We start from the raw sequence: 24,836 nt of genomic DNA on the forward strand, positions 1-24,836 counted from the left end.
GTTCTTAAGGCTGAGTTATGATGGCCGTAACTGTTAACTTATGCCAGAACCGGTAAAGTTCGATACTGGGATTTCAATGCTTTCGTTCATAATGGGTTTCTGAACGAAAGCATTGAAATCCCAGTATCGAACTTTACCGGTTCTGGCATAAGTTAACAGTTACGGCCATCATAACTCAGCCTTTATGGATCAGAGAGTAATCTAATAAACAGATTGCAGTAATAATGTATAAAGTGCAGCTACATACTTTCACGATATCGAGAAATTCTATATTATGAGCAGAGTTCCGTTTTTAATTCATATTACCACTCTTTCTTCTATTGACTGTATTAAGAAAATAATCATTTTTCTATATTATACATATATACTACATTTATTATATGTAGTGCAAAGAATTTATTGTTGCATGCAATTGTCACATAATAATGTGACAAATAATTTTCGGACGTAGACGAAATTTTGTAACACAAATATTCACATTTTTTACAGCACAACGATTTCTAAATTACTTTTCTCTTCTTTTCATGCAAGAATAACTCGCTGACATTTCCCCGATTGTTATGATTTAACCTAACAAGTGCAAAAGGACTCATCTCGTACAGTTCAGACAGCTCTTGACAATTATTTACGTAAACAACGGACGAACATTTGGGTCCAAATTTAAATATCCTACATACAAGGTGTTAATGAATACCTGTAACAAACTTCTAAGACATGTAGGGGGTTTAAAGTAGACCAATTTTTAATAAGGAACTCATGTCCGGAAATGTACAGTTTACAAGATGCAGACTGAAACTGTTGGTATTTTAATAATAGGAATAATTTTCATAATAACTTTATTTGCTTACATTACATTTCTAGAATGTTTAGCAATGCAAAACTGGCTACAATAAATGCTCATAGATTTGTTGGAAGACGTCCCAAACAGCAGCAAGTCTATTATTAGTTGCCAACCATTAGTGAACTGTCAATCGGCAGAAGTGTAAAGTCAACTTCAAAGTCAAGCTGAATGTCTATTTACAGTAGAACCTCGGTTATACGGCCTTCGATCAACCGAGGCTGCGCGTTATCCGAGCCACCGGACTTATCCGAGCACTCCGCGTTAATCGAGGTGTGCGCTCGGATATTTTTGCTTAAACAAGCATAAATTTTAATCTACGTTCGTTAAATTTTTACTTTTATATGTTCATGGAGTTAAATTCCATTGTAGCATTTTAAATATATAAAAAATAATATTATAAAAGTTTTCGAATTTTGTGTTTCTTCCGTGTTATCCGAGTTTTCGCTTGTCCGAGGTACCCCCTCCCCACATTACCTCGGATAAAAGAGGTTTTACTGTATATCTCCATATATATCCCCATCATCATCATCTGAATGTACAATGGATGTTATACATTTAGAACCACTTGCTTTTAAAAACCGACAAAATTTTTCCCTTACATCTAGTTCCCTTTCACCATCTTCAAATTCAACTTCTACGATTGAAAATAAAAAGCAAGCAGGCGAAGATGTTTTTGCAAAGCGTGGTGGTGGAAGGAAACACGGGAGAACAACTATTATGGAGGAAGCAGTGGAAGCATTAAAAAAAATAAGCAATGAAAAAATGCCACAGGTTTTGCAATCACCACCTCAAACTTCTAAAACTGCTGATGCTTGTGAATATTTGGGTTTATTTATTGCTGCTCAATTGAGGGAAATGGAACCAAATAAACGTTTCCGTTGTGAAACAGAAATAATAAAAATTCTCACTAATTACGACTATTAATTGAAATACGAGAGAAGAACCCGGGAAAAAATGGAGGAGATCTGACCATGTCTGATTTGATAAAATGAGATACAACGAGATCTGAAATTATAGTAGAGTCAGATCTGATTGGAGACAATTTTATCTCGTCAGATCTGCATGGCCAGATCTGATCAGATCCAGCCAGACATGTTAAACTTTAGTCCGATTTCACAAGATCTGACCATTGCTGCTGTTCGATATTGAATCGTAAGTCCAGTCGGATCTCTTCTGATCTCCTGAGATACGCATCAGATCTCACCAGGTTTAGTCAGACCCAACCAGACATATGTTGATCTCACCAAATCTGATCATTCTTAGTTTGCAAAGTTGGGTTGCTGATCGAATCAGATCTCTTCGGATCTAATCTGACATCAGATCTTCTAAAAGATTTGAGCAGACATTATGCGTCAGATCTTTTTAGATCTGAGCAGATCTTTCCGGATCTGAGCAGATCTCGACAACATAGAACTTACAAAAATTTCGTTCTCATCATTATAGGTATTACTTTTTACACCCAATATTGGGCATTATATGAAATATAGATAACTCTGTGAAGGGGGAGTTGTATGTATTTAATTAAATAAATAAATATATATATGTATATGTATACACACATACAAGGTGGGCTATTTTAATCTGTCCACTCAAATATCTCAAAACGTTCAAGTTTCAGAAGAAAATATTTCAGACAAAAGTTGTGTGGTTCCGAGGGAGACACAAGATGGTGTCATTAATTTGACCTTGAATAATTGCTTGAAGGTCACATGGAGGTTACATGACCTTCAAGCAAACATTCTACTAATTAATATGAACAACTTCTGTCTTAAACATTTTTTTATTTGCTAATACTTTTTGAGATATTCAAGAGAAAATTGATAATTTTTTCAATATTTAGCTTATAATATCTCGATAACTGTTTGTTGGAGGGAAAAGTAATACAAAACTTTTTAACTTGGTTTCGTTTCAGGAATATACTGTTGCAATAGTGCTCCAATGCTCCAAATATTGAAAATTGTGTACATACACGTAACATACACAAAATTTACATACACAAAAATTTTCAGTAATTGGAGCACTATTGCAACAGCATATTCCTAAAATCAAATCAAGTAAAAAAGTTCTGTAATATTTTTCCCCCGACAAACATTTATCGAGATATCATAAGCTAAACATTGTAAAAGTTATATATTTTCTTTTGAATATCTCAAACAGTCTTAGACAAATAAAAAAATGTTTCAGACAAAAGTTGTTTATATTAGCTTGTAGAATAAGATAGTGTAATAAACAATATAGTCTGTTCTATTTAAGAAATTGAAGGTGACCTTCACGTGACCTTCAAATAACTCTTCAAGGCTAAACCAATAGTACCATCTTATATCCCGATGCCCCCTTGGAACGATACAACTTTTGTCTGAAATAGTTTTGTTTGCTGAGCTTAGTTTTTGAGATATTTTACTGTCCAAGTTAAAATGGAACACCCTGTATATGTGTATATATGTATATACAGGGTGCTTAGCAACTTTTTGACCGCCGTTTACGGGAAAGTAGAGAGGACTAAGACAAATAAAATAGTCCTCAACCATTTTCCACTTGGAGGAATAGTTATCAAGATATTGATATTCAAAAATCGCTGTATTAGCCCGACCTACTGGCAAATGTAAGCGCACTGTGAGATGCGGAGTAGGAGTAGGAAGACTTATGAAAAAAGTTGACCGCTGTGCGAGCGGTCGCGTAAGCGGCGGACGGATAGCGGCGCGCCTATCTACCTACTCCTTGCCGCGCACCTCGAGCGGCGGCCGATGGGCGGGCGGATTTTACCGCGCGCTTACATTTGCCAGTAGGTTGGGTCAATAAAGCCATTTTTAAACATCAATATCTCGATAACTATTCCTCCAAGTGCAAAATGGTACAGCCCATACAGCACGCGTGTCTAAAAGACATCTTTAAGACATCTTTAAGTCATCTTTCAGACATACATATCTAAAAGACGACTTAAAGACGTCTTAAAGATGTCTTTTAGATATGCGTGCTGTATGGGAGGACTTTTCTGTTCGACTTAGTCCTCTCTATCTTCCCGTGAACGGCGGACAAAAAATTGTGGAACACCCTGTATATAGAAAAATTTTTTTGTTAATGACGTTCATGGAATAATTGAGAAAGCTTTTTCAAAAATATCATAATATCCCAGGTAGAACATAAAACTCATAATGACGTCTTAATGACGTCATCATGATTTAATTCATCACTTAAAAGTTACCCAAACAAAAATGATTGAAAAATAATTTAAAAAGGACACAAAAAATCATAGATTTTAAGTACATATTCAAACACATATTGGTACTTTTATGTTATAGTTAAAAGAGAGTTAAAAGAGATAATTAGAGAAGAATTTGTTAATTTTTATATTAACATGATGTACTTATATTATTCTAATATGACTGTCAGAATTTCTCTTTTGAACTACTTCTATTTTTTTTAAATCATTTTCTGTTATGCACGCGCAGTTTTTTTAAGTTGCTTTCCCATTAAAAATAACTATTTTATTTTAATTTTTACATTATTAACACATGATCTCTTAAAGTACTACATTTTGTGTGTAATAATGTTCATTATTAGTTATTTATAATAATAATATGTATACTCGCTAATAATACGTATAATGCAAATAAATTTCGTGTATCAATCAATTTGAGATAATATTCTTCTTTTTGGAGGTCATATTAATGTCACTATGATATCATAAATAAGTCACCAAAATATAGCCAAAAATGTATCAAATGAGATCATTATGATTTTTCCAAAATGACTTTTAAGTGATGTCATAATGATGTCATTATGAGTTTTATGTTCTACCTGGGATGTCTCTACACAATCATTTTAATCTTCGTTATTAATTTCCTTATATAAGGATAACAATTGTTGGACAGTAGAAATTTTCGCCTGCGATGGCTTACAAAGAGTACATATTGAATACACTTAATTACTAAGTTTGATATCAAAATGTACAATCTATTTTCATTTGGAGTTGACAACAAAGATCTAAATACACAGGCAGACAACTTACGAGTAACGCGATAATATACAAAGCATAGGATAATATACAGGGTGTATCATTTTAAATGATCGATGAAATATATCTCCAAAAATATGAAAGATACGGAAAAACTTTCCAAACAAAAGTTGTCTGGTTCGAAGGGGGATTGTAACATACAAAATTTACATACACAAACATTTTCAATAATTAGAGCACTATTGCAACAGCATACCCTTATGAAAAAATACACTCAATCATACGTTGACGGTCCGAAATAACCATCAAATTGAGTGTAAACCTTCATAATCGAGTGTTTCATGAAGGTTTACACTCAATTTGATGGTTATTTCGGACCGTCAACGTGTGATTGAGTGTATTTTTTCATAAGGGTACTCCTGAGACCAAATCAAGTCAAAAAGTCCAGTACTACCTTTCCCTTCGACAAACAGTTACCGAGATATCGTAAGCTAAACATTATAAAAGTTATAAATTTTCTCTTGAATATCATAAAAAGTATTAGGCATATCAAAAAATGTTTCAGACAAAAGTTATTCATATTAATTAGTAGAATAAGATAGTACTATATATTAAACAATAGGGGTTCCATTAAAAAAAATGAAGGTAATCTTCACATAACCTTCAAATGACTATCCAAGGTCAAGTCAATGGCACCACCTTATGTCCCCCTTCGAACCAAACAACTTTTGTTTGCAACGTTTTTCCGTATCCTTCATATTTTTGGAGATATTTGCGTGGATCATTTAAAATGAAACATCCTGTATATTCAAGATTCCCTCCCCCAATAAGAAGAGAATATAAAAATTTGAAAATTTAAACAAAAACAAAATTCGAAGTAATTATAGAAAGGGCCTAGACAAGGTTGCAGTGTTCAAAATTTTTTTAATTAAAATATGAAGTGAATAGACGTTTCGGTCCTAATTGGACCATCTTCAGTATATAAAAAAAGAAATATAAATTAGCGCACGACAGATAACAGAATACAATTGATACAAGAAATTACGCAGTCAATGATATAAAATACGAATAAATAGAGCGGTCATACATAAAAGGCGACGCACTATGTGTAACATAGTAATTTTTAAAACAAAGTTGAAATCGTGTTGATGACGTTACCAAAATGAAAAAACATAAAGTCAATTTTATAAGTAAATAAAATAAAATATTAATATGTGCACGCGCAACCACACTACTACTCCATATATTATCCTACTTATAAAAGATTCTTTTTAAAGAATCTCTGTAAAGATAAATTAACATCATCCGTTTGAGAGATAATTGCGAACAGTACATCCACATTTGTAGGCTTTCATCTGTGTTACATACATATTTTAACATAAATAAATAACATACATTTTTCCCTATTATTAATTAATCAACAATAATCAACTCACTTATTTAAACAGCATGTGTCACGAAAAAAATTATCTTTTCTAGAAACAATATATACGCGCTTGATGACACATATAATATATATGTATTATATACATATAAAAGTGCGAGAAAAGAAAAATATGTCAGAATCGAATTAATCATACGATCAGAATCTTAAAAGTTTGTGAAACGTGACAACAAAGTTTGCAATTAAAAAAATTAAATTTTTACATATTGAAGAAGCATAATTCATCGTATCTACGATTCGTCGTGAATCATCATAATACATCATAAATTTTGATAAAATATTGTACAAACAAAGATTATTTCAGCTTGTGTCTCTGACATTGTCTTTTTCATGTTACATGGACATAAGAGAGATAATCCTAGTGTGCCCAATATGCTTCCTTGGATAAAAAATAATAAAAAAAAGACACTATCTTTCTATTTTTACTTTTCCCATTTAATATTTAACATTTTTCATAAGGCAGCCATGGAAAATGTAAAATATAATAAATATAACATTAACAAATAGAATAATAAAGAGTAATAGATAAATACAAAGTAATTTATTTTATATCAACTCGTTTTATACATACCAATTATTTCTCTCTGTTTCGTGATTGATATATATAAGTTATATATTTGTTAAAACGAACATGTTTGTAATGTCAATATGTAGCCAATTCCGAGCTTAACTCTACGTGTCTTTTTGCCACTATCATATGTGTGGCATAGTGCACTATAAATCATCAAGCGCGTGAAGGTACTACAATGTTCCGTCAATAAATAAACGTATGTAGATTAAACATATTCAATCATAGTATCTAAGAGATAAATTAGAGATTATTCACCGATATAATCTGATTTATCCAGCCAATATATGAAGAGACTTTTACATATACACCTGGCACGTTTTGACGTCCGCAGCCGAATCCCCAGGACACTAGTCCGGCCAGTTCGTAGAAACCGTCGTCTTGACATACCAGAGGACCTCCACCATCGCCCTGTCGATCAACGTAATTAATTAACTTTCCGTTAGAGTATTTTTGGAGAAAGATCTTACATCAAACACAAGTTAGACAACTATCCTCTCATTAAATACATATTTTTCTGGGAATCACAGAAGAGCAAATATTGATACCTGACACGCATCATTTCCCTGTTCGCCGCCGGCGCAGAAACTGCTGGCTGGTAAAATGAAGATCTTTTCAGTCACGGCGTTTACTTTTCTTATGCATTCGGCATCACTGACGATCGGTATTTCAGCTTCGCGTACCCGAAGGGGTATAGGACCGGCTATGAAACAATGCCACATGTTGTTGTGTAAACAGCAAAATATATCTTGGAGAAAAGAATGTACAGCATCGATATATGAAGATATGACTTACCTTCTCCCATATATCCGTAACCAGTAACAGTGCATCTTTTGCCAGCCGTATGACTAACACCCCGTGCCGGCAGGCATACTAAGCAGACACCGTCCTTCAGCTCAGCTTGACCGTGAAGCTTCAGCAGAGCAATATCGTTGTCGAGCGTCTGGCTGTTGTGATTGTGGTGGATGTACGTTGTTGCAACGCGCAAGGTCTGAGCACCTGGGCTTCCATACTTACGGGTGAGATCGTGATCACCCACCCTCACGTAGATCGCGTCACCAGACCTCACAATGCTGGAAATAGGAACAGTTTTTCATACTTTTCTTCAATTTTCTGATTTGTTCTACGCGTGCGGGAGACTTATGAATGTAAGCACTTACGTACGCGACAGCGTATCCAGTAAACACCAATTAACAGTACAAAACATCAAAATTATAATTTTCCACTTAACAATATAAATATAATATAACACATATTGTGTACAACATTACACCGATAAATAGGAAATTACAATATTGATGATATGTAACTGTTGGTGTTTACTACAGGGCAATATTTACTCACTTTGTGACGCAATGCGCTGCGGTGAGGACCCACTGGGTCCCAATCAGTGCGCCTCCGCATAGATATTGATTGAGAGAATTTATCAAAGCAACCTGCCAACACCACTCGTTAGCATCCGCATCCTCGCCACCTACAACACGCGCGACTCTTTCGGAGCTCCGTGCCTGAATCGGGCCGCGTGAAGTTCCTTTCACGCCACAAACGTACTTATTGTACATCGGACTTCTAGTGGTAGTGGTGACCGTCGTCGTCTCATCTGTGAAATTGATAATCCTTTAACGTATAGTGTAAGTCTCAGTTGCACACAGAATAAATCGGACACAGCAAGTTGAATAAATTGAACAACGGCCCGATTGGACACAGGAAGAATCAGACAATAGTGTCAATGGTCCTTTCCAACGTATACGAACTGGTCCATCGAGTAATTTATCCTGGTTTTCATCAATGCTGTTAAACTTTGATCTTATTTTAATTCATGTCTCTTCCTAATGTCTTGTCTCTTTCTAAGGGACAGTGACCGGTGGATGACCGCTATCCTGTCCGACCAACAAAGTCAAACAACGTCAAGCATATGTTTCAAACTTGGATGGATGACAATAATAGCGGCTATTTGCATACGGTCGCAAAAAAGTTGTTAGTTCCTTGATAATCTTTAAATCCAAAATTTCTTCATGATAATTTTTTTTAGAGACAGTTACTCAGATAGCCAGTGTGAGCACAAGTTGCTTTCACATTACTAAGAAAAATATTAACATCTTGCTATGCATCTATGTCGTTTATTGTGTTGTTGTTTGCTAGCATTTAATGTCAGAAATAAGACATTTGCATGATCCAAACATTATGCTAGCATTAATAATTGAATCAACTTATCCTGATAAATTTCACAATTCCTACTATACATATAGTTTGTAGTCTTACAAAGTAACAATAAAATTTTGAATTCCCAATACTTACACGACGTAGAGAGCGGGGTGGTGTAAGGTTGCGAGGTAACATAAAACGTGTCGTTTCTATTTGACAGAACCGGCTCTGTAGAATTTCCACCATGGAACTCCCTTATCAAAGATTTCGGTGCGCAGCATTGATGTCCCTGTTTCTTACACTTGAACAAGTTCGTCAGCTCGGCGTTGTTGAAACAGGTAAACGACAAGTATGATACGATGCAGGAACCTGGACAATCCGGACGTGGGTCTGGTGGTAATGATACTGTCGGCGGTCGCAGTGTCGGTCTCGGCCTTGGTCTCGGCGTCTGGAATGTAAATAACGAGAGAATCAAATATTATAGTAAAGTAGATTTGAATGCTAGTATTAATGTAATGTTTACACTCATGTTAATATTTTTTAAACACTATAAAGATATGTTATGTAGGTACAAACATAAGCAGGAACGAACCGCCAGAGCCACAGAATCATCGCTAGCCCGTCTAATCAATGAAGTTAAGCAATGTCGATCATGGTTACAATTTGGATGAGTGACCGCAATTTATTTTTGTTATGTTTGTGAGATACATGAAGACAATATGAACTCAGAATGCATACATTTTGCTGTCTGGGACAGTTAAGATGTAAGAGTATAATAATAAATCACACTCTTGCACCAGTTTCGATTTTTAATAACCACATCTCGTACATTTACATTTTCACGATTGAGGCACTTTTCGCATTATTCTTACAAATTAATCGACAGATATCGGACCTAAAAGCGGTATCAACTGGTGCATTAATTACCTGAGGTGGACTCTTTGTATTATCGCAGCAGATGGAGCCGGACTGGCAGGTTGACGTTTTCGCTATAATCACATTAGGTCGCTCGCAGAAAGCTGCCATGAGAGTTAACAGGCAAAAACCAGGGCACGGCGGTAACTTTGCTTGAGGAGCTTTCGTGGATGGCCGGATTGTCGTTGTCGTTTCCTGTGTAAACAATACAATACCCTTTATGCTGTTGCGAACAATTTCCCCAAAGTACAGTATAGCTTTTCTGGTGAAAATTTTTCTTATAATCTCATACATTTTTTTTAAATTTTTCTATAATTTCTATAATTTTATAATTTTTTTTAGAAAGTTTTTCAGAATTATTTATAAAAATACTCCTCTGTTAAGAAAATTCTAGAATTTCAGCTAAAAAAAATTTACTTTTCTAGAACTTTTTATGTAAATTCTAAAATACACTGCTCAACAAAAGTAAAAGGTTACTTAAAATAAGAGCAAAAAGTGTCAAAGTCAAACTCGCGTATGTTTGTCAAAAATTGTTGTAAAACAACATTCGAAAAGTGTTTTAAAGCTTGGAATCTCAGCTTTCTAATATTTCCAGGCTCATTTGTCTACAATGATTTCACTGGAGACGGAACTACTTTAAAGCAAACCTTGAAAACTTAACTTTTAAGATAAATAAAAGAATAAACTTCAAGTTTGGCGGCGTGCACGGTGAGAATAAAATTTCATAATCTCAAAATCTGAAAAAGTTGAGGTACTTTTTTAGAAATCTTTATAAATTTAAAATATTACAAACTTTTTAAATATGAGTTATTATGAGAAATTTTTTTCGCCGGAATTAATAATCCTTCAAATAACTTTGAGATAATTATTTCAGGAAAAATTGATGCATTCGCGAACGACAACGCATCTTTCGTTGAAGTGATCGCAATTAAATTTTATTACCGGTTTTTGCGGTTCGCTGATGCAGCAAACCGTCAATACAGAGTCATCGGGAGGACAATCCGCGTCGCCGTCGATGTTCTCGCAAAAGAGGGCAGGCAGACCGCTCGTGCACTTTCCTTTGCACGGTTTGAACGGCACTGGTTTTGGCCTCGCTGTCGTTGTTGCCGTCGACGGCTGTCTAGTAGCAGCCATAATCGTTGACATCATCGTCGTCGTAGTCGTCATTGTCGTCGCGATCGCGGTGGCGGTTGCAGAGATGTTCGTCGACGAAGACGTTTTCGGCCGTATTGTTGTCGATGGGGACAAAACCTTGTTGGGAGCTCCGCCACCGTTCTTCTCGTCATAACGGGAGGAGTTGAGCCGGTCAATCACCAGGAGCTCGGGTGGCGGAGTGTCTCCGAAAGCATCCCTGGATACGCAGCACTTGTAGCCCGGTTTGCAGAGGGTGTCTATCACTAGCACAGCATCGCAATAATCTGCGATTCTTTCGGCCATGCAAATACCTGAACAAGCTTTCACTGAAAAGAACCATTATTATTTCAATTCGGCTGATGTCTCGAGCAAAACAAAAAAGTATTTAAAAGTCAAGATGACATAAAAAATAATTATTTTTAGAAAGGCAAGATGAAATCATTTACCTAATATTTTTTAATGAAATATAATTTGACTTTTTTATTATATTTTGACTTTCAATTATTTTTTAGAGAGATCGCAAATCGCTCATGCATTCCAAATGATTAATATCTCGTAGATATTGTATTTTATGAATTTGTGTAAATATTTAATTCTTGAAGCATTGATATGAATCCTGAATTACCATTCAGAAGATACAAAATGAAAGCTCAAGAATATAAACCTTACAAAATATTGAATATTGTGTGTAACTTTATTACGTAAATCATATTCCTTTCATAATATATCATTTTTGTTAAAAAGAATATTTTGTACATCTTTTACACTTGTATTTCTTTTACACTATTCATTATTACCATATTTATGTTCTAACATACAATTATGAATATCTTAAATTTTAAATAATTTAACAATAAGTTCAAATTATTGCGAACTATGTCAAACAACATCTTTAAATTTTACAATCATGTACAATTTGATCTATTTTCCGTCATGATCAAAATGATATGATTTTTTATAGTTCGTATGATGTCACTTTGATGTTATTTTGATTTCATCATGACTTCTTGTTCTGCGTGGGGAGACATGCATGAGGTATATATAATATTTTCACTGTACTAAATTCTTGACGATATTGTATTAACGACACCAAGATTTTCTTTGCAATTGCTAACCACAATAGGATTTTGTTTTATGTTTATTGTATGTATAAAGCTACATAAACTACTACGAATAAGTTTTTTTTCTAATTACCGACGATTATTTAAACTGCATATGACAAATCAATTTATACTTCTCAAACATATCTACATATATTTAAGATGACAAGTTTATAATTTTCATCAGCGAGAAGATAAAAAAGCTTTAAATTAAAAATTAGTAAACAATATTAATGATTGAAACAATGATGCGTGTCTAAAAGATGCAAGTATGTTACCATGAAAAGATTTATATTTATATTTTACATAAAACGTTTACATACTTGATAACTTCTCGCTGGTCTCGTTGTAGCTTTCCTGTAAAACGAAAGGAATATATGAACATAATTTATAATTCTAACAACACTTAAACTCAGAGAAAATATATCATCCTTGATTGAAGATTTCTTTATAATTTCAATTTAACAAAAAAATTATTGTTCTCATTTATACAAAAATGCTTGTAATCACGATGTGATTCATAATTTAAAATAATTCTTTTTTCTACGAGATTTAGCACAGATTTTAAATATACAATATTATATACATATATCATTTCTAATAGAGAAAGAGGGGGGATTTGTGGAACTGCATTTTGTTTTTAGGCGATTTCTTGTATTATAAATTAGAATTGGAGGTTGGTTGCTCAAATAAAAATGAATTCAAATTTATAGAAAAGTATATAAATTAAAATGATAATATATATATACATATACAATATATATGAAATATACATATATGTAAAAAATGATAAAAATTTTATAAAAATAAGTGCAAATAATTCTATACATATTTACAAAGAATTTTGACGAATACTGAAATGACTTGTCTACGTATGTAGTTATCAAGAACATATATGTATATACATATATGTAGATATACAGGGTGTTAATAAATCATCGCATTGGCGGTATACCGTCGGATAGCGCGCGAAAATCTAAGAAAAATGCCGTTTGTTACAAGTCGATCCGATCATTACGTTTCGAGTAATTAATTATTGAAAATTAATAATTTGGGCCAATCAGCGCGCGAGCCCAACGGACAGGAGAAGAGGCGCACGCGATGGACACGCGATGGACATAAGTTGTTGGTAATATATATATCCCCTACTTTTTGAGTGTGAGAAGTTAAAAAATTCATAAACCATAGAATAACTTTTAAAAAAGTATTGAATTTAGAGGAAAGTCCTCTATTATGAAATAGGCTCCTAATATGAGATAGCGGAGTTTCTGCTAAATTAATAGGCATCATCCCACACAGCACTAGATGTCCTATGGATATACATTTTAAGTCCCATTTACGTCCATACGTCCCAGGACTTAAATGAAACTCAATACCGCGCGACCAAGCGCGCACTTCTCGGTCAAAATGACATTTTTCATTAGGGATTCATATAAAAAAATAGGAGGAGGAAGATAGGATAGGATAATGGTCCGAGTTTGCTACGATACATTACGATACAATAATTGTTTGCCGAGACATTCGCATGTGAATAAGAAGGCAGATTTTTACTTAGAATGAGAATAACTGCGAAAAAGCATCGTATCGAGATGAATAAAAAAGCATTTTAAAAAGAAAACTCTGTACTATTACATGCTTTTTATACCATTGACTTGCGACATTTAACTCACGCCATGTGCCGTGGCAAACTCAGATCATTATTTTTCGATTTCGCATGTTCTCGTTTTGTCATCCGCCATTTTTAATAAATGTATCTCGCAACATTAAAATTAATTGCTTCTTAAAGTAGAAATTTCAAGCATTATTTTGATTTCAACTTTTGTATTTTCGCTCACACAATGTAACTTTTTGTACATTTCTTGCTGTCACATCTAATAGGTGATACTTGAGAAGGACCAGTATTACTGGTCGAAACGTCGTGTATTAATTGAAAATATACTTTGCCAGTTATTGTCGATATAATCCTTTTATTGTCATTGGTTATACAGGGTGTACCGTAAAGGCCGGATCAACGCTTAAGGGTAGATTCTTGAGATCATTTAAGACGAAAATCCTAATACTAAAATGTCGAGGCTATAATAGTTTTTGAATTATAAGCATTTATAGTTGGCGAATCAGACCGCCTAAAGTTGGCGCGCTCAGGTGTGATACAACGCGAAGTGCTAAAGGCGAAAACTGACTGTCGCCCCTCTTGTTAATATCGACGTAGAGATTATTTATGCGAAGGTAAGATTGCTTTTATTGATATTTCTGCAAATGCGTATCGTGCAATAGTAACATTTTCTTTTTTTGAAATATTGGAAATGAACATTTTTATTTTTACGTGATACATAAAGCGCAAACTGTCAGATGACATTTCTTTCAGAAATCTGCTATTAATTTCATATCCTACAGGCAAAATAATACCAAATTTGCTGAACATACCGGTGTAGTTTTTGCCGAAGAGACGGAAGTCGACGTACTGAGCATCGTGGTAGTTGTCGCGGGCGTTGTAGAAATCGTCGTGATCTTGACGACCGTCGTGGACGTGGTTGAGGTAGGTTCTTCGTCATCGATCGCATTTTCGGACGAGCTAGTGCCATTTATTGGATCCTGCAGGCAACATCGCATACTCGTCGTGGGACATTGTACGTCCTCGAGGACATCGTCGCACATTAACGTCGCTAACGCATGCACGCATACTCCCGGACAGTCGGCGATCTTCGCCGTGCTTGTTAAAGAATTTAAGAAACCTGCGTACATAAATTACCTCTGCATATGTCTCGATCTACTTACGGCAAAATAAAATTGGTGTAATTTTAATTTATATTATAAATTAGTTCGAACTAATTGTAATTAAGTGATTGGGTTGAGACAAGAGTCTAAACGGATTTTGCGATAAAGCTAAATCATCGTGATGCAATTTCAATTGAGATTGATTCTGACGAAGCTTTTTGATATGTTGTTCCGAAGACGAAGCTTTTTAATATGAAGGTATATAATAGTATAGATTTAAAGCGTAAGAAATCACTTTTGGAAGCTAGAAAGCAAGAAAGAACAAACGGGATCTCAAAACTATTTTGCTGGTTTCAGAATCTAGAACGTGTATAAAATTATATAATTCTATAAATCTTGAATGATGTTTCTTCAGATGCATCTAATACATATAATTCGTGCGAATAACTCGCGGTCTATGACTCTTTCTGGATTTCTTCTTATCATATTAATATAGTCCACCAGTATTAATACACGGACCAAAAATGATGTTATATTAACAGTACTGGCTACTGAAAATAATCTTATTAATTTAATCAATAGTTTAATATCTAAATTATTTATATTAATAAAATTAATAATTTTTGAAAACAAGTTGTATTTGTTTCGTTAACATTGTTATCAAATTAACAATATCATTTTCAATGAGACACACTGCTATTAGTTAATGCTGTTCATATATTATATTTATTTTCCATATTGTGTACACCCGATGGAAATATTTTACTGAAATTTTAATTAAAAGAACGCAATGTAGGGAGCAATAAGAGCCAGACGCTAGATGCTAGGTGAATATAACAAATTTATATTATTTATTTGAATTAACAGTCAAACGTTTCGACCAACTCTTGTGGTCCTTTTCAATGACGATCGAAAGTGAAAAAGGTGAAAAACCTATCGTGTCAACATATATTTTTGTGTGTTATAACGGCCACAATTAGAATATAATATGATGTTGCATTATAAAAATATCGCATTATAAAAAGAGAGAACTTAGTAGTTATCAATTGCACATCTATCATCGTGTGCGCGACTTTTTCCTCCCTCTCATACAGTTATGGAAGTCCAACGGTAGAGCCATAGACCCACACAGCACCGAAATATTTCAGAAAGCTCTCAAAAAGCTGTCAATGAAATATGAAACCTTTCAAAAAAATATTTCAGACATGTTTCAGATACATGAAATGTCCGCGTAGATGAGATATCATAAATGTTTCTGAAATATTTCTGAAATGCTTCAGAAATATCTCTTAAATGCGTCGGAAATATTTCTGAAATGCGTCGGAAATATTTCTGAAATGCTTCAGAAATATCTCTTAAATGCTTCAAAAATATTTCTGAATGATTTCTATATTACATTTCAATATTAATTTCCAAGGTATCTTTTGGAAAGCTTTCAATGACATGTGATTTTGATGAAACGTTTCAAAGATGTTTCTGAATGATTTCAATTTTACATTTCAATATTAATTTCCAAGTTATCTTTCGGAAAGCTTTCTGAAACTTGTTTTGTTTTGCTGTGTGGGGCAATATTGTGTTTGAAATATTGTTGCACCATTGCATTTGCAATATGCAATCTTGCAACGTTGCAGCAATGCTGTTGCAGCTTTTGTGCTGTATGGGTAGTCACGCATGATATTTGTATGCAAATAACATTTCTAATGTTTATACAAATGCTCTGTATTGGAAAAAAATATAATATTATAAAAACAGTTTTTTTGTAAAAAATCATTTTCGCTGTAAAAAAACTTACTCTTATTTATTTTAAATTACTTTGTCGTAATTTTTTTTTTACCACTACAATAAATATATGTCACTACGGTTATCACTATATAATAAAATAGGTTAGAATCGTTAAAAATTTAACGCTATACCCCTTTTCATGGATTTCATCTGTCGCTAGCGACAATCGTGATCACATGACCTTTTTGTCGCTGAAAATGAGCGTCGAGTGTCAGCATGAAAAGGCACCTTAACGTACTACTAAAGATATTATACGAATGTTCTCAGTTTATCCTGTATTATCACAGAACATTCAGTATGAGTACAGAATATTCGAATGATATCATGTGCTGTGTGGGATTAGGTGACAGCTTCACATGCTGATATTAATTTCTCTTCGTTCTTTATATAGTCGTGAACCCCCCGCTTTGTTTTTATGCGTACTATAATCGTGCGGAAGAATTTTGTAATTTTATTAGAACCAATTTCAAATTGTTCACGATTAAAAAATTGAAAATTTCAAATACCAATATCTTTTTCATTAGACTTCTGACCTGAGTGTTTTAAGTATGAAAATGTTCTGCTATGCGGTCCGCGACTTATCCTGGCATTATTTTGTGCATAGAAGCTAATAAAAAGATTTACCAGCGCAAAACTATATTCGAATGTGTCGATAAAACAGATGACTTTAGGATCCTTTTAACGTCTGAACTGATAGGTGTGCATTAACTATACTAAGTTCTCTCCTTTTATAATGCGACATTTTTTTATAATGCAACATCATATTGTATTCTAATTGTGACCGTCATAACACACAATAATATGTTGACACGATAGATCTTTTCACCCCTTTCACTTTCGATCGTCATTGAAAAGAACCACATGAGTTGGTCGAAACATTTGACATTGTTAATGTTCAAATATAATAAATAATATAAATTTGTTATATCCGCACCTAACATCTAGCTCTTATTGTCCCCTACATTGCATTCTTTTAATTAATGTTTGGTACACAGAGCCTTAGAAAAATTATTGTTTTACTACGTAAATTTCAAAGAAAGAAATAAAGGAGACAATAATATTAATAAAACAAATTTTTAATACTTATTCAATAAAAATATAATACAAACAACTTTAATACAAATAAATATTTTATTAAAAGATAGCTTTTTCTAATTTAATTGTTGGATACATATCGGTTCTGATTCACGACACTATTGTTTATTTAAAAAACTTGGCGCTGCTAAACCGCCGAAACATACAATCTAAACTTATAATTAATTCTAATCCCTATTTCATATATTGCGTTCTGTTAATTAATGTTTAATACATAGAACCTTAAAAAGTTATTGTTTTACTATGTAAATTTTACTGAAAATATTTCCATCGGGGGTACACCACATGGAAAATGAATATAATGTATCAACAGAATTAACTAACAGCAGTCTCATTGAAAATAATATTGTTAATTCGATAACAATATTAACGAAACAAATACAACTTGTTTTAAAAAATTAATATAATGAAAATATAATGAAATTTTACTGAAATATATTTGAAAATCTCTCAATTGACCTGACCCTCTTTTATAATTGCATAAATATTTCATTAAAAATTCAGTGAAAAATTATCTTCATTAAAAAGTAACATAGTTTTAAGTTAAATTCAGTAAATTTCATAATATCTAAAAACATTTCATAATTTTTTAATTACTTTTCAATGATATACTTCAACTTTCCTTATATATTTCACAATATTGCGATTTATTTTGCGATACATTTAATTCTTCCTTCAATAACTTTTATTTCATTTTTCATCGATTTCATAATATTTTTAGCAAAATATTTTTATTGGGACAAAGATATATAAATTTTCCACAGTTTGCACTATCCTGTTAATTATTAAAAAAAAAGAAAAGATAGACAGAAGTATTGCGTGGAGAGATTTTATTGTAAAAAAAGCCTTGAAGGCACAAGTAATGGTGGCAATCGGAATTGTAACGGTTCCAAATTCTGAGTCAGTTAGACGCCTCGAGAAAAGAGAGGAAAGAAATTTAATAGATTCGAAGACGCGCTAAGACGCGGGTCGGGGTAAGGCCGGACGCGTCTTGGCCACAGAAGTAGGTGTTACCTCACAACTCGCGGCAGCAAGATTAGAGGAGAGCCTCTTACGAAATTACAACTGTCACCGTCGCCGTCCGACGTTAAATTGTAACTGTATATTGCTTACAGGGTGTAGTAGGGGCACTGTCAACGAACGGCAGAAATTCCTGCATACGTAATTTCACCGGCGAGACCACCTTTACAAAAGTGGTCAAGGATGACCGAGCTTGATCTTGACAGACGTGGAAAGCGAGCTAATGACCTGTTCTCCGCTGTTATCGGAACCCACTTTATGGAACCGGGGAGATTACGTCAGATTATATTTCACGGGACAAATGTTATGTAAAACCGTACACAGTTAGCTGGTAAGGGAAAATGTCTCGGTTCTCTTGACTATTAAACACTCCTGTAGATAAAAATGATCCTATACGTTAAAAGAAGTCTGATCTTAAAAGTGTATAAAGATCGACACAATTCTTATTTCCATAAATGTTAGAGAAATGTCTCTTAATCTTGGATATATAAAATTAAATTTCCTAAAGCTTAATTTTTTTATTAGAAATTGTGAATTAATTTTACTATATTGTTTCAAATTTCTCACCTGCCTAAGTTACAAAATATTTTCTCTTTCTTTTCAAATTAATTTCTTTAGATTGAGGATAATTAATCTCTCTCATTCTTTAACATATAAATCATTCAAGTTGTTGTTAAATTAGTTATTACCTTTGGTGAAAAATTCTCACAATATCTTATAATATTTCTAAGAATTTTTGTACCTTAAATTTATGAAGATTTTTTAAAAAGTAGCTCAAACTTCCTCAAATCTTATAAAATTTTTTCTGAAGTTATAAACTGAGAAAGAGAAAAATCTCAAAATATTTCAGAATTTACATGTAAAGAATTTTAATAAAATGTAGACTTTCTGAGAAAACCAATTTTCTAAATTATAAAATTACTATAGATTGCGTGAAAAATTCTAGTGTATGTAGAAATCCTAAAAAATTATGTAAAGAACTCTAAAAAAATTGTTTACCAGGGTATTCATTGGATCCTAAATTCATAGTATTGAACGCTACAAGCATCGTATATGCTTGCAATTTTCAAGATTAATCGCATTAGCATCGACGAGCGCGCACAGGAACGATTCTGATGATTAAATCGTGCGAATGCCTCGCACCGCCGCGTGTTAACGATCGATTATGGATGAAAGTTTAAGAAAAGTACCGCGATTTGTCACGCGTGATACCTTCCGCCAAGAAATTCGCACAGATGATCGTTCGACTCCCCCGACTGGTTTCACTTTGGCAGGCATAACGGACCAAACAAACATAACGGTAGTTAATGAGCGACTCGACTCAGGCCGCGTGTATAGCTGTCTTCGACGTCGCACGTGTTTTGTGTTTCGTCTAACGCCGCGATTAGATTTCGAATTCGTTGAATGATTACGCTTGCAACTGAATTTTCCATGAATGCGAATGTCGATCCAAGAGCTGGAATCTCAGAGGATATTTATTCTATCGAAATATTAAGAGATATCCGTTTTACTTTATGTGTTTATTAATCATCATTAAAAATATTTCAGAATTTTTACAAAAATGAAAAAAGAAGGAAAGGATAAGAAGAGAGAGTAGTTAACAAAATTTTACATAAAAAAAACACAAATATGTGTGTTATGTATGTTATGTCAATAAACGTTTTCTTTCTCTTGTATAATCTTCATTCGTATATACGAAAATAAGAATTAGAAAATAATCAAAAGAATCATTTTCGCATGGTTTTTTTACAAAAGATGAAATTTGAAAAAAAATTGTATAATGTAGTCATATACGTATAAATATAATAATTTCATACGAAAGTATTTTATTTTTTGTAAAAAAGCAATGCAAAAGTTATTTTTTAAACCATTTTTTATACAGTCTTCTTATTACTTTTCTATATGTATCTGAATAGAGATTATATGCAAGAGAAAAAAAAATTTACATATATGATATGCGATTATATATTTGTATGGTTTTATATGAAACATTTTTAATTTAAAAAATTTAAAAACATACGTCTATCAAAGAGAAAAAAGTAAAAGGGATCTGCTCACGCCATTTTCGTTTTCAAGTAACAATCATAAACAGAATTTTAATTATTCGTAGGTCTTGACGCAAGGAAAATACTTATTTCTAATGAGACTTTTTATTTTATGTTAAATAATTTGAGTCTGGAGCTAAAACGTATTTAACTTGCAAAAAGACATAAAAATATATAATAAAATATACTTGCAATATTTCTAGACTCTGTAAAAACTAATCAAAATTCAATTTTTGAAACTGTCGATATTTAATTGCGATTTTCATCGAGAGAGAGAGAGAGGGGGGAATTAGAATTAAATAATATATCTAAAAAATATTCATGTTTCGTAACTGCTTGGTATATGTACTGACTTGATAAAACAATCTGAAAGAGTATAAAATAAAAAATATGCAAAGAGAAAAAGTATAGTACAGCCCTAGTAGCACAGTGCATTGGCTAAACATTGGCCCAAGACAACCAAATATTGGGCCAATGTTTAACCAATGTATTGGTCAATGCACTGTGCTACCAGAGAGGTGTACAGTTTATAAACTATTGTAGGCTATAAAGAGGTTTATGTTTCGAATAAATTTATTATTTACATCTATATTATAATTCATTATTATTTCGAAGAATAAAAACCGTTTCGTGTAAAAAGTTGATTAAAGTGTGCACAAACTTTAGCGAAATGTAAGTAGTTTTATCCGATTTCCGAAGAATTTGGAAGCACCATGTACTGTTAAGTCGAGATCCCGTCATTACGAGCCTGTAAAATTACGTTATGTTTTCAACGTCACGCAATGTATGCACAAGTTCAATTAGGAATTCGCGCCTTAATTAGGATCGGTTTGTGCAATTTCGGTAAACCTTATTTTCTCCTCGCCGTGTCTCGCACAGGAAATTTGTACACTTTTAAGGATACTTTCTGTTATTTTAAAACTGGCAATTGCACGACAGTGTTCTTTTGCATAATTCAAGTTGAATCTTGCATTTTTGGCAATGAAGGTTTGGTCATAACTTTGTATCTCCGTAATTAATGGAGAGCAATAAGTAACAAAGTGGATTTTTTAAATCCTTCTACATGAAAGGATGCGATTATTCGTTATTTTTGATGAACTCAAAGTAATACATTTGTGTTTATCTAAAACAGGATTTTCAAGATGGTACTTAGAAAATATTACAATGTGTCGCCTTTCTAATCTTCTATTTTGTAAGTTTTTTACCACTAAATTATTTTATTACAAATTTATCCATACATAATAAATTTGTTTCGGAAAAAAAATGTTAAGTAGTAAAGGATTTTGAAGAGTAAAAAAATACAATTTTTTCATTGAAATACTCTTAAATTTATTCAACCCTTCTTTTAAAAGCTGATCAAAATCGGAAGAGGACACTTCCGTAGTTCCTTGTAAGTGGAAAAGGCAATGACTGATTTTGCTTATTGTAATAACGGTAGCGAAAAATCAGGCTGGCCGGAGGTCCGGCTGCGTGAATAATAAACAAATGGAATAAAAAGGTAAAGTCAACCTAGAACGTGGAGTAAAGACGAGCGCGTCGCTTCCTAGTTTTTAAGCTTACAAGCGGCAGCCTTGTTACCGCCAGCGAATCGACCGTCATCCGTATAGCGCTACGCAACTCCTAAAAGTGGAACAGTCGCATCCTTCCAGATTGTACCTATAAAAGCGTGCACCGCATACAGTCGACGCATGCGAATTTCTATTTCTCGAAGCCACCGTCGTCGCTACCGAGTAACTTTTTGTCGACCGTATATTACGTGCGCCGCATACGCAAAAATCAGCGGTTTGTCACGAGCCAGGAGAAGACGAAATTAGTCCAGTACAGGACAACTCTGATCTAAACGCACATCTCAATTAGTTTCTAACGATAGCGTTACTTCGACGTTACCACGATGGTATTGCGTATTTATGCACTATATACATTTGTATTCTGCACACGTATTGTACGTTAAGTAGTGTCGCGCATATATGTAGGCTGTTCCGGAAACTTGAGTCCTACGTTGATCATTTAGTAATGCATAACTGGTACAAGTTCTTTTTTTTTTCTTTCGTTAGACTCGTGTAAATTCATGATAATTTTTTTGGGGGTGCTATAAGACCAACAGTTTCACACAGGTGTAACAATGAAGAGATACTTACGGATGTATATAAGCGATCAATAAAACATTCATATGATAATCACGTAACAACATTGCTTGTCGGGAACGGTGCAGTTTATCGAACGTAACGGTCGTAAGCTTTCATAAACTGAACATCAAGTTTGCGCGCATCCTTCAGTCATTCGCGGCATATGATTATAATTTGTAAGAGATCATAAACTTGTACGCGATAAAACTTCTCTTATAGAGTCTCAGAAAGCTCTTCATCTCTTCGTCAATTTCACGTCGTCAGTATCAATCCTTCTGAACATTATATTAGTATTCTTTTTTACGAATATCCGTTTCATCGAATCTCTCCAATAATACATGAAACAGCGGTCAGTTCTTCAACGTGGACAAAAAATATTAATTCAAGCCACAAACTCTGTGTTTTTCTGATAAATTTCTTCCCCTACAAACTTTGTACAAGGATACAGTATCCTTCAACGTAACGTTTCAATCAGTTGCGAATCGTGATTCTTACCTGACAGGAAGGTACTAGCCAAGGAATCATCATCCTGCCCGCCAACTAATCCGATGAGCGCGAGCAGAAGGACGATGCCCCCGGGGGCGGCTCTCAATATCATTTTCAGTCTCCCTCTAGTCGTTTCCGTTTTTTTCTTCGATCGAGAGAAACGGCGAAAAAAAGGAACGAAGAAAAAGAAAATTGTCTCCAATATCGGTGCACTGTTTCTTCGCGCGACGTCCCGATCACGTACGTGTCAAACTGTCTCTCTTCACCGCTGAGAGTTCAACGATGTTCACAATGTTGCTCGGTACGGACCCACATCGCCTACCTCGGCTTGTTCGATGGGCACCGACTGGGTAGAGATCAGGGCCTACTTGTGGGTCAGGGTGTGCGATTCCCCACTTCCACGCGGTGGCGGGCCGGGAAGGTGAGAGAAACAGAGAGGAAGAAAAAGAAAGGAGGAAACAAGACGGAACGACGGTCAACCGGCTTTGTGAATGTTATCCGGAGGGGAGGGTTGTTGACAGGGGCGGTGCTAGCTGCGACTTTGGTTGCTCTCTTCGTTCTAACAAAACGCTGCAACGCGGACGAAATTGGCAGAATTTAGATCATTGCTTGTGGAACGAGTAACGCTTACGAAGAAAAATATTTCATTCGTATTTTAGCTTAATCAATTAGTGCGCTATTTGCAAAATTCGATTATTACGCAAAAAAAAGTTACTCGCACATCCTTTTTATTTTCATACATTTTATGAAGCTCTGAGTAATTTTTACTTAACAACTATGTGGGTGTTGCATGTTCCTAAGATATAATCTTATAGCAATTACATAGTTTTATATAGTCTTATATAAATTTTATGTATCTTCCATTCTACATATTTAATATATGGTGTTATGTATATATATACATGTTTACTATTCAAACGGATATAATTCTGTCACAATCTTGAAAATCTCTATAATACATTCTAAATAATTGAAACATTAATGTTTATAAACACACCACATATAGTACAACGCATAAATTGTCAAGTACAACATTGTAGACGCGCCTCATTATGTGGATCTGTTACTATACAATTAAATGCTGATAGTTCATTTTCTAATTATTAATATGATTTCATCACGATTATACTTCAACGTATAATTCATTGTAAAGTAATGTATCTCGGAAACTACACGTGACTCCCACATTGCTGTTGAGTAAAAATTATTCAAAATTTTATCCTTAATAAAATATGTCAAAATGAAAAAGATCCGTAAGGTGTAACCCAATTCGCATAATTACCCAATTTTTTCAAGAACTTGTGAAAATATTTGCCATTTCGAATGCAATTGTGCGTTGTGCGCAACCGCCTCATTTCACGACAAGAGACATGTCCTTTTTTTAATTTTACTCATCTCTGGTGAAAATTTTTCTCAGAATTTTGATACGAATTGGTACTACACTTTTCAGAAATATTGAGAAAGT

The 24,836-nt window shown here is 33.8% G+C and overlaps 1 protein-coding gene across 1 annotated transcript; it reads right to left on the minus strand.

Moving 5' to 3' along the window:
- Nucleotides 1–6,731: 6,731 nt before the first annotated feature.
- LOC105568694 (serine proteinase stubble) lies at nucleotides 6,732–23,884 on the minus strand. The gene is made up of 11 exons (XM_012024561.1): nucleotides 23,381–23,884; nucleotides 14,527–14,834; nucleotides 12,426–12,459; nucleotides 10,811–11,328; nucleotides 9,881–10,063; nucleotides 9,107–9,401; nucleotides 8,153–8,408; nucleotides 7,604–7,881; nucleotides 7,357–7,511; nucleotides 7,067–7,219; nucleotides 6,732–6,981 (listed from the first exon to the last, which is right to left on the minus strand). The coding sequence occupies exons 1-11, from the start codon at nucleotides 23,481–23,483 to the stop codon at nucleotides 6,955–6,957; spliced, it is 2,310 nt and encodes a 769-aa protein (XP_011879951.1). The 5' UTR covers nucleotides 23,484–23,884; the 3' UTR covers nucleotides 6,732–6,954.
- Between the last annotated feature and the right edge of the window lie 952 nt (nucleotides 23,885–24,836).

The sequence above is a fragment of the Vollenhovia emeryi genome, unplaced genomic scaffold, assembly GCF_000949405.1.
Source record: "Vollenhovia emeryi isolate VEMERY1.0 unplaced genomic scaffold, V.emery_V1.0 DF939128.1, whole genome shotgun sequence".
Classification (NCBI taxonomy): domain Eukaryota; kingdom Metazoa; phylum Arthropoda; class Insecta; order Hymenoptera; family Formicidae; genus Vollenhovia; species Vollenhovia emeryi.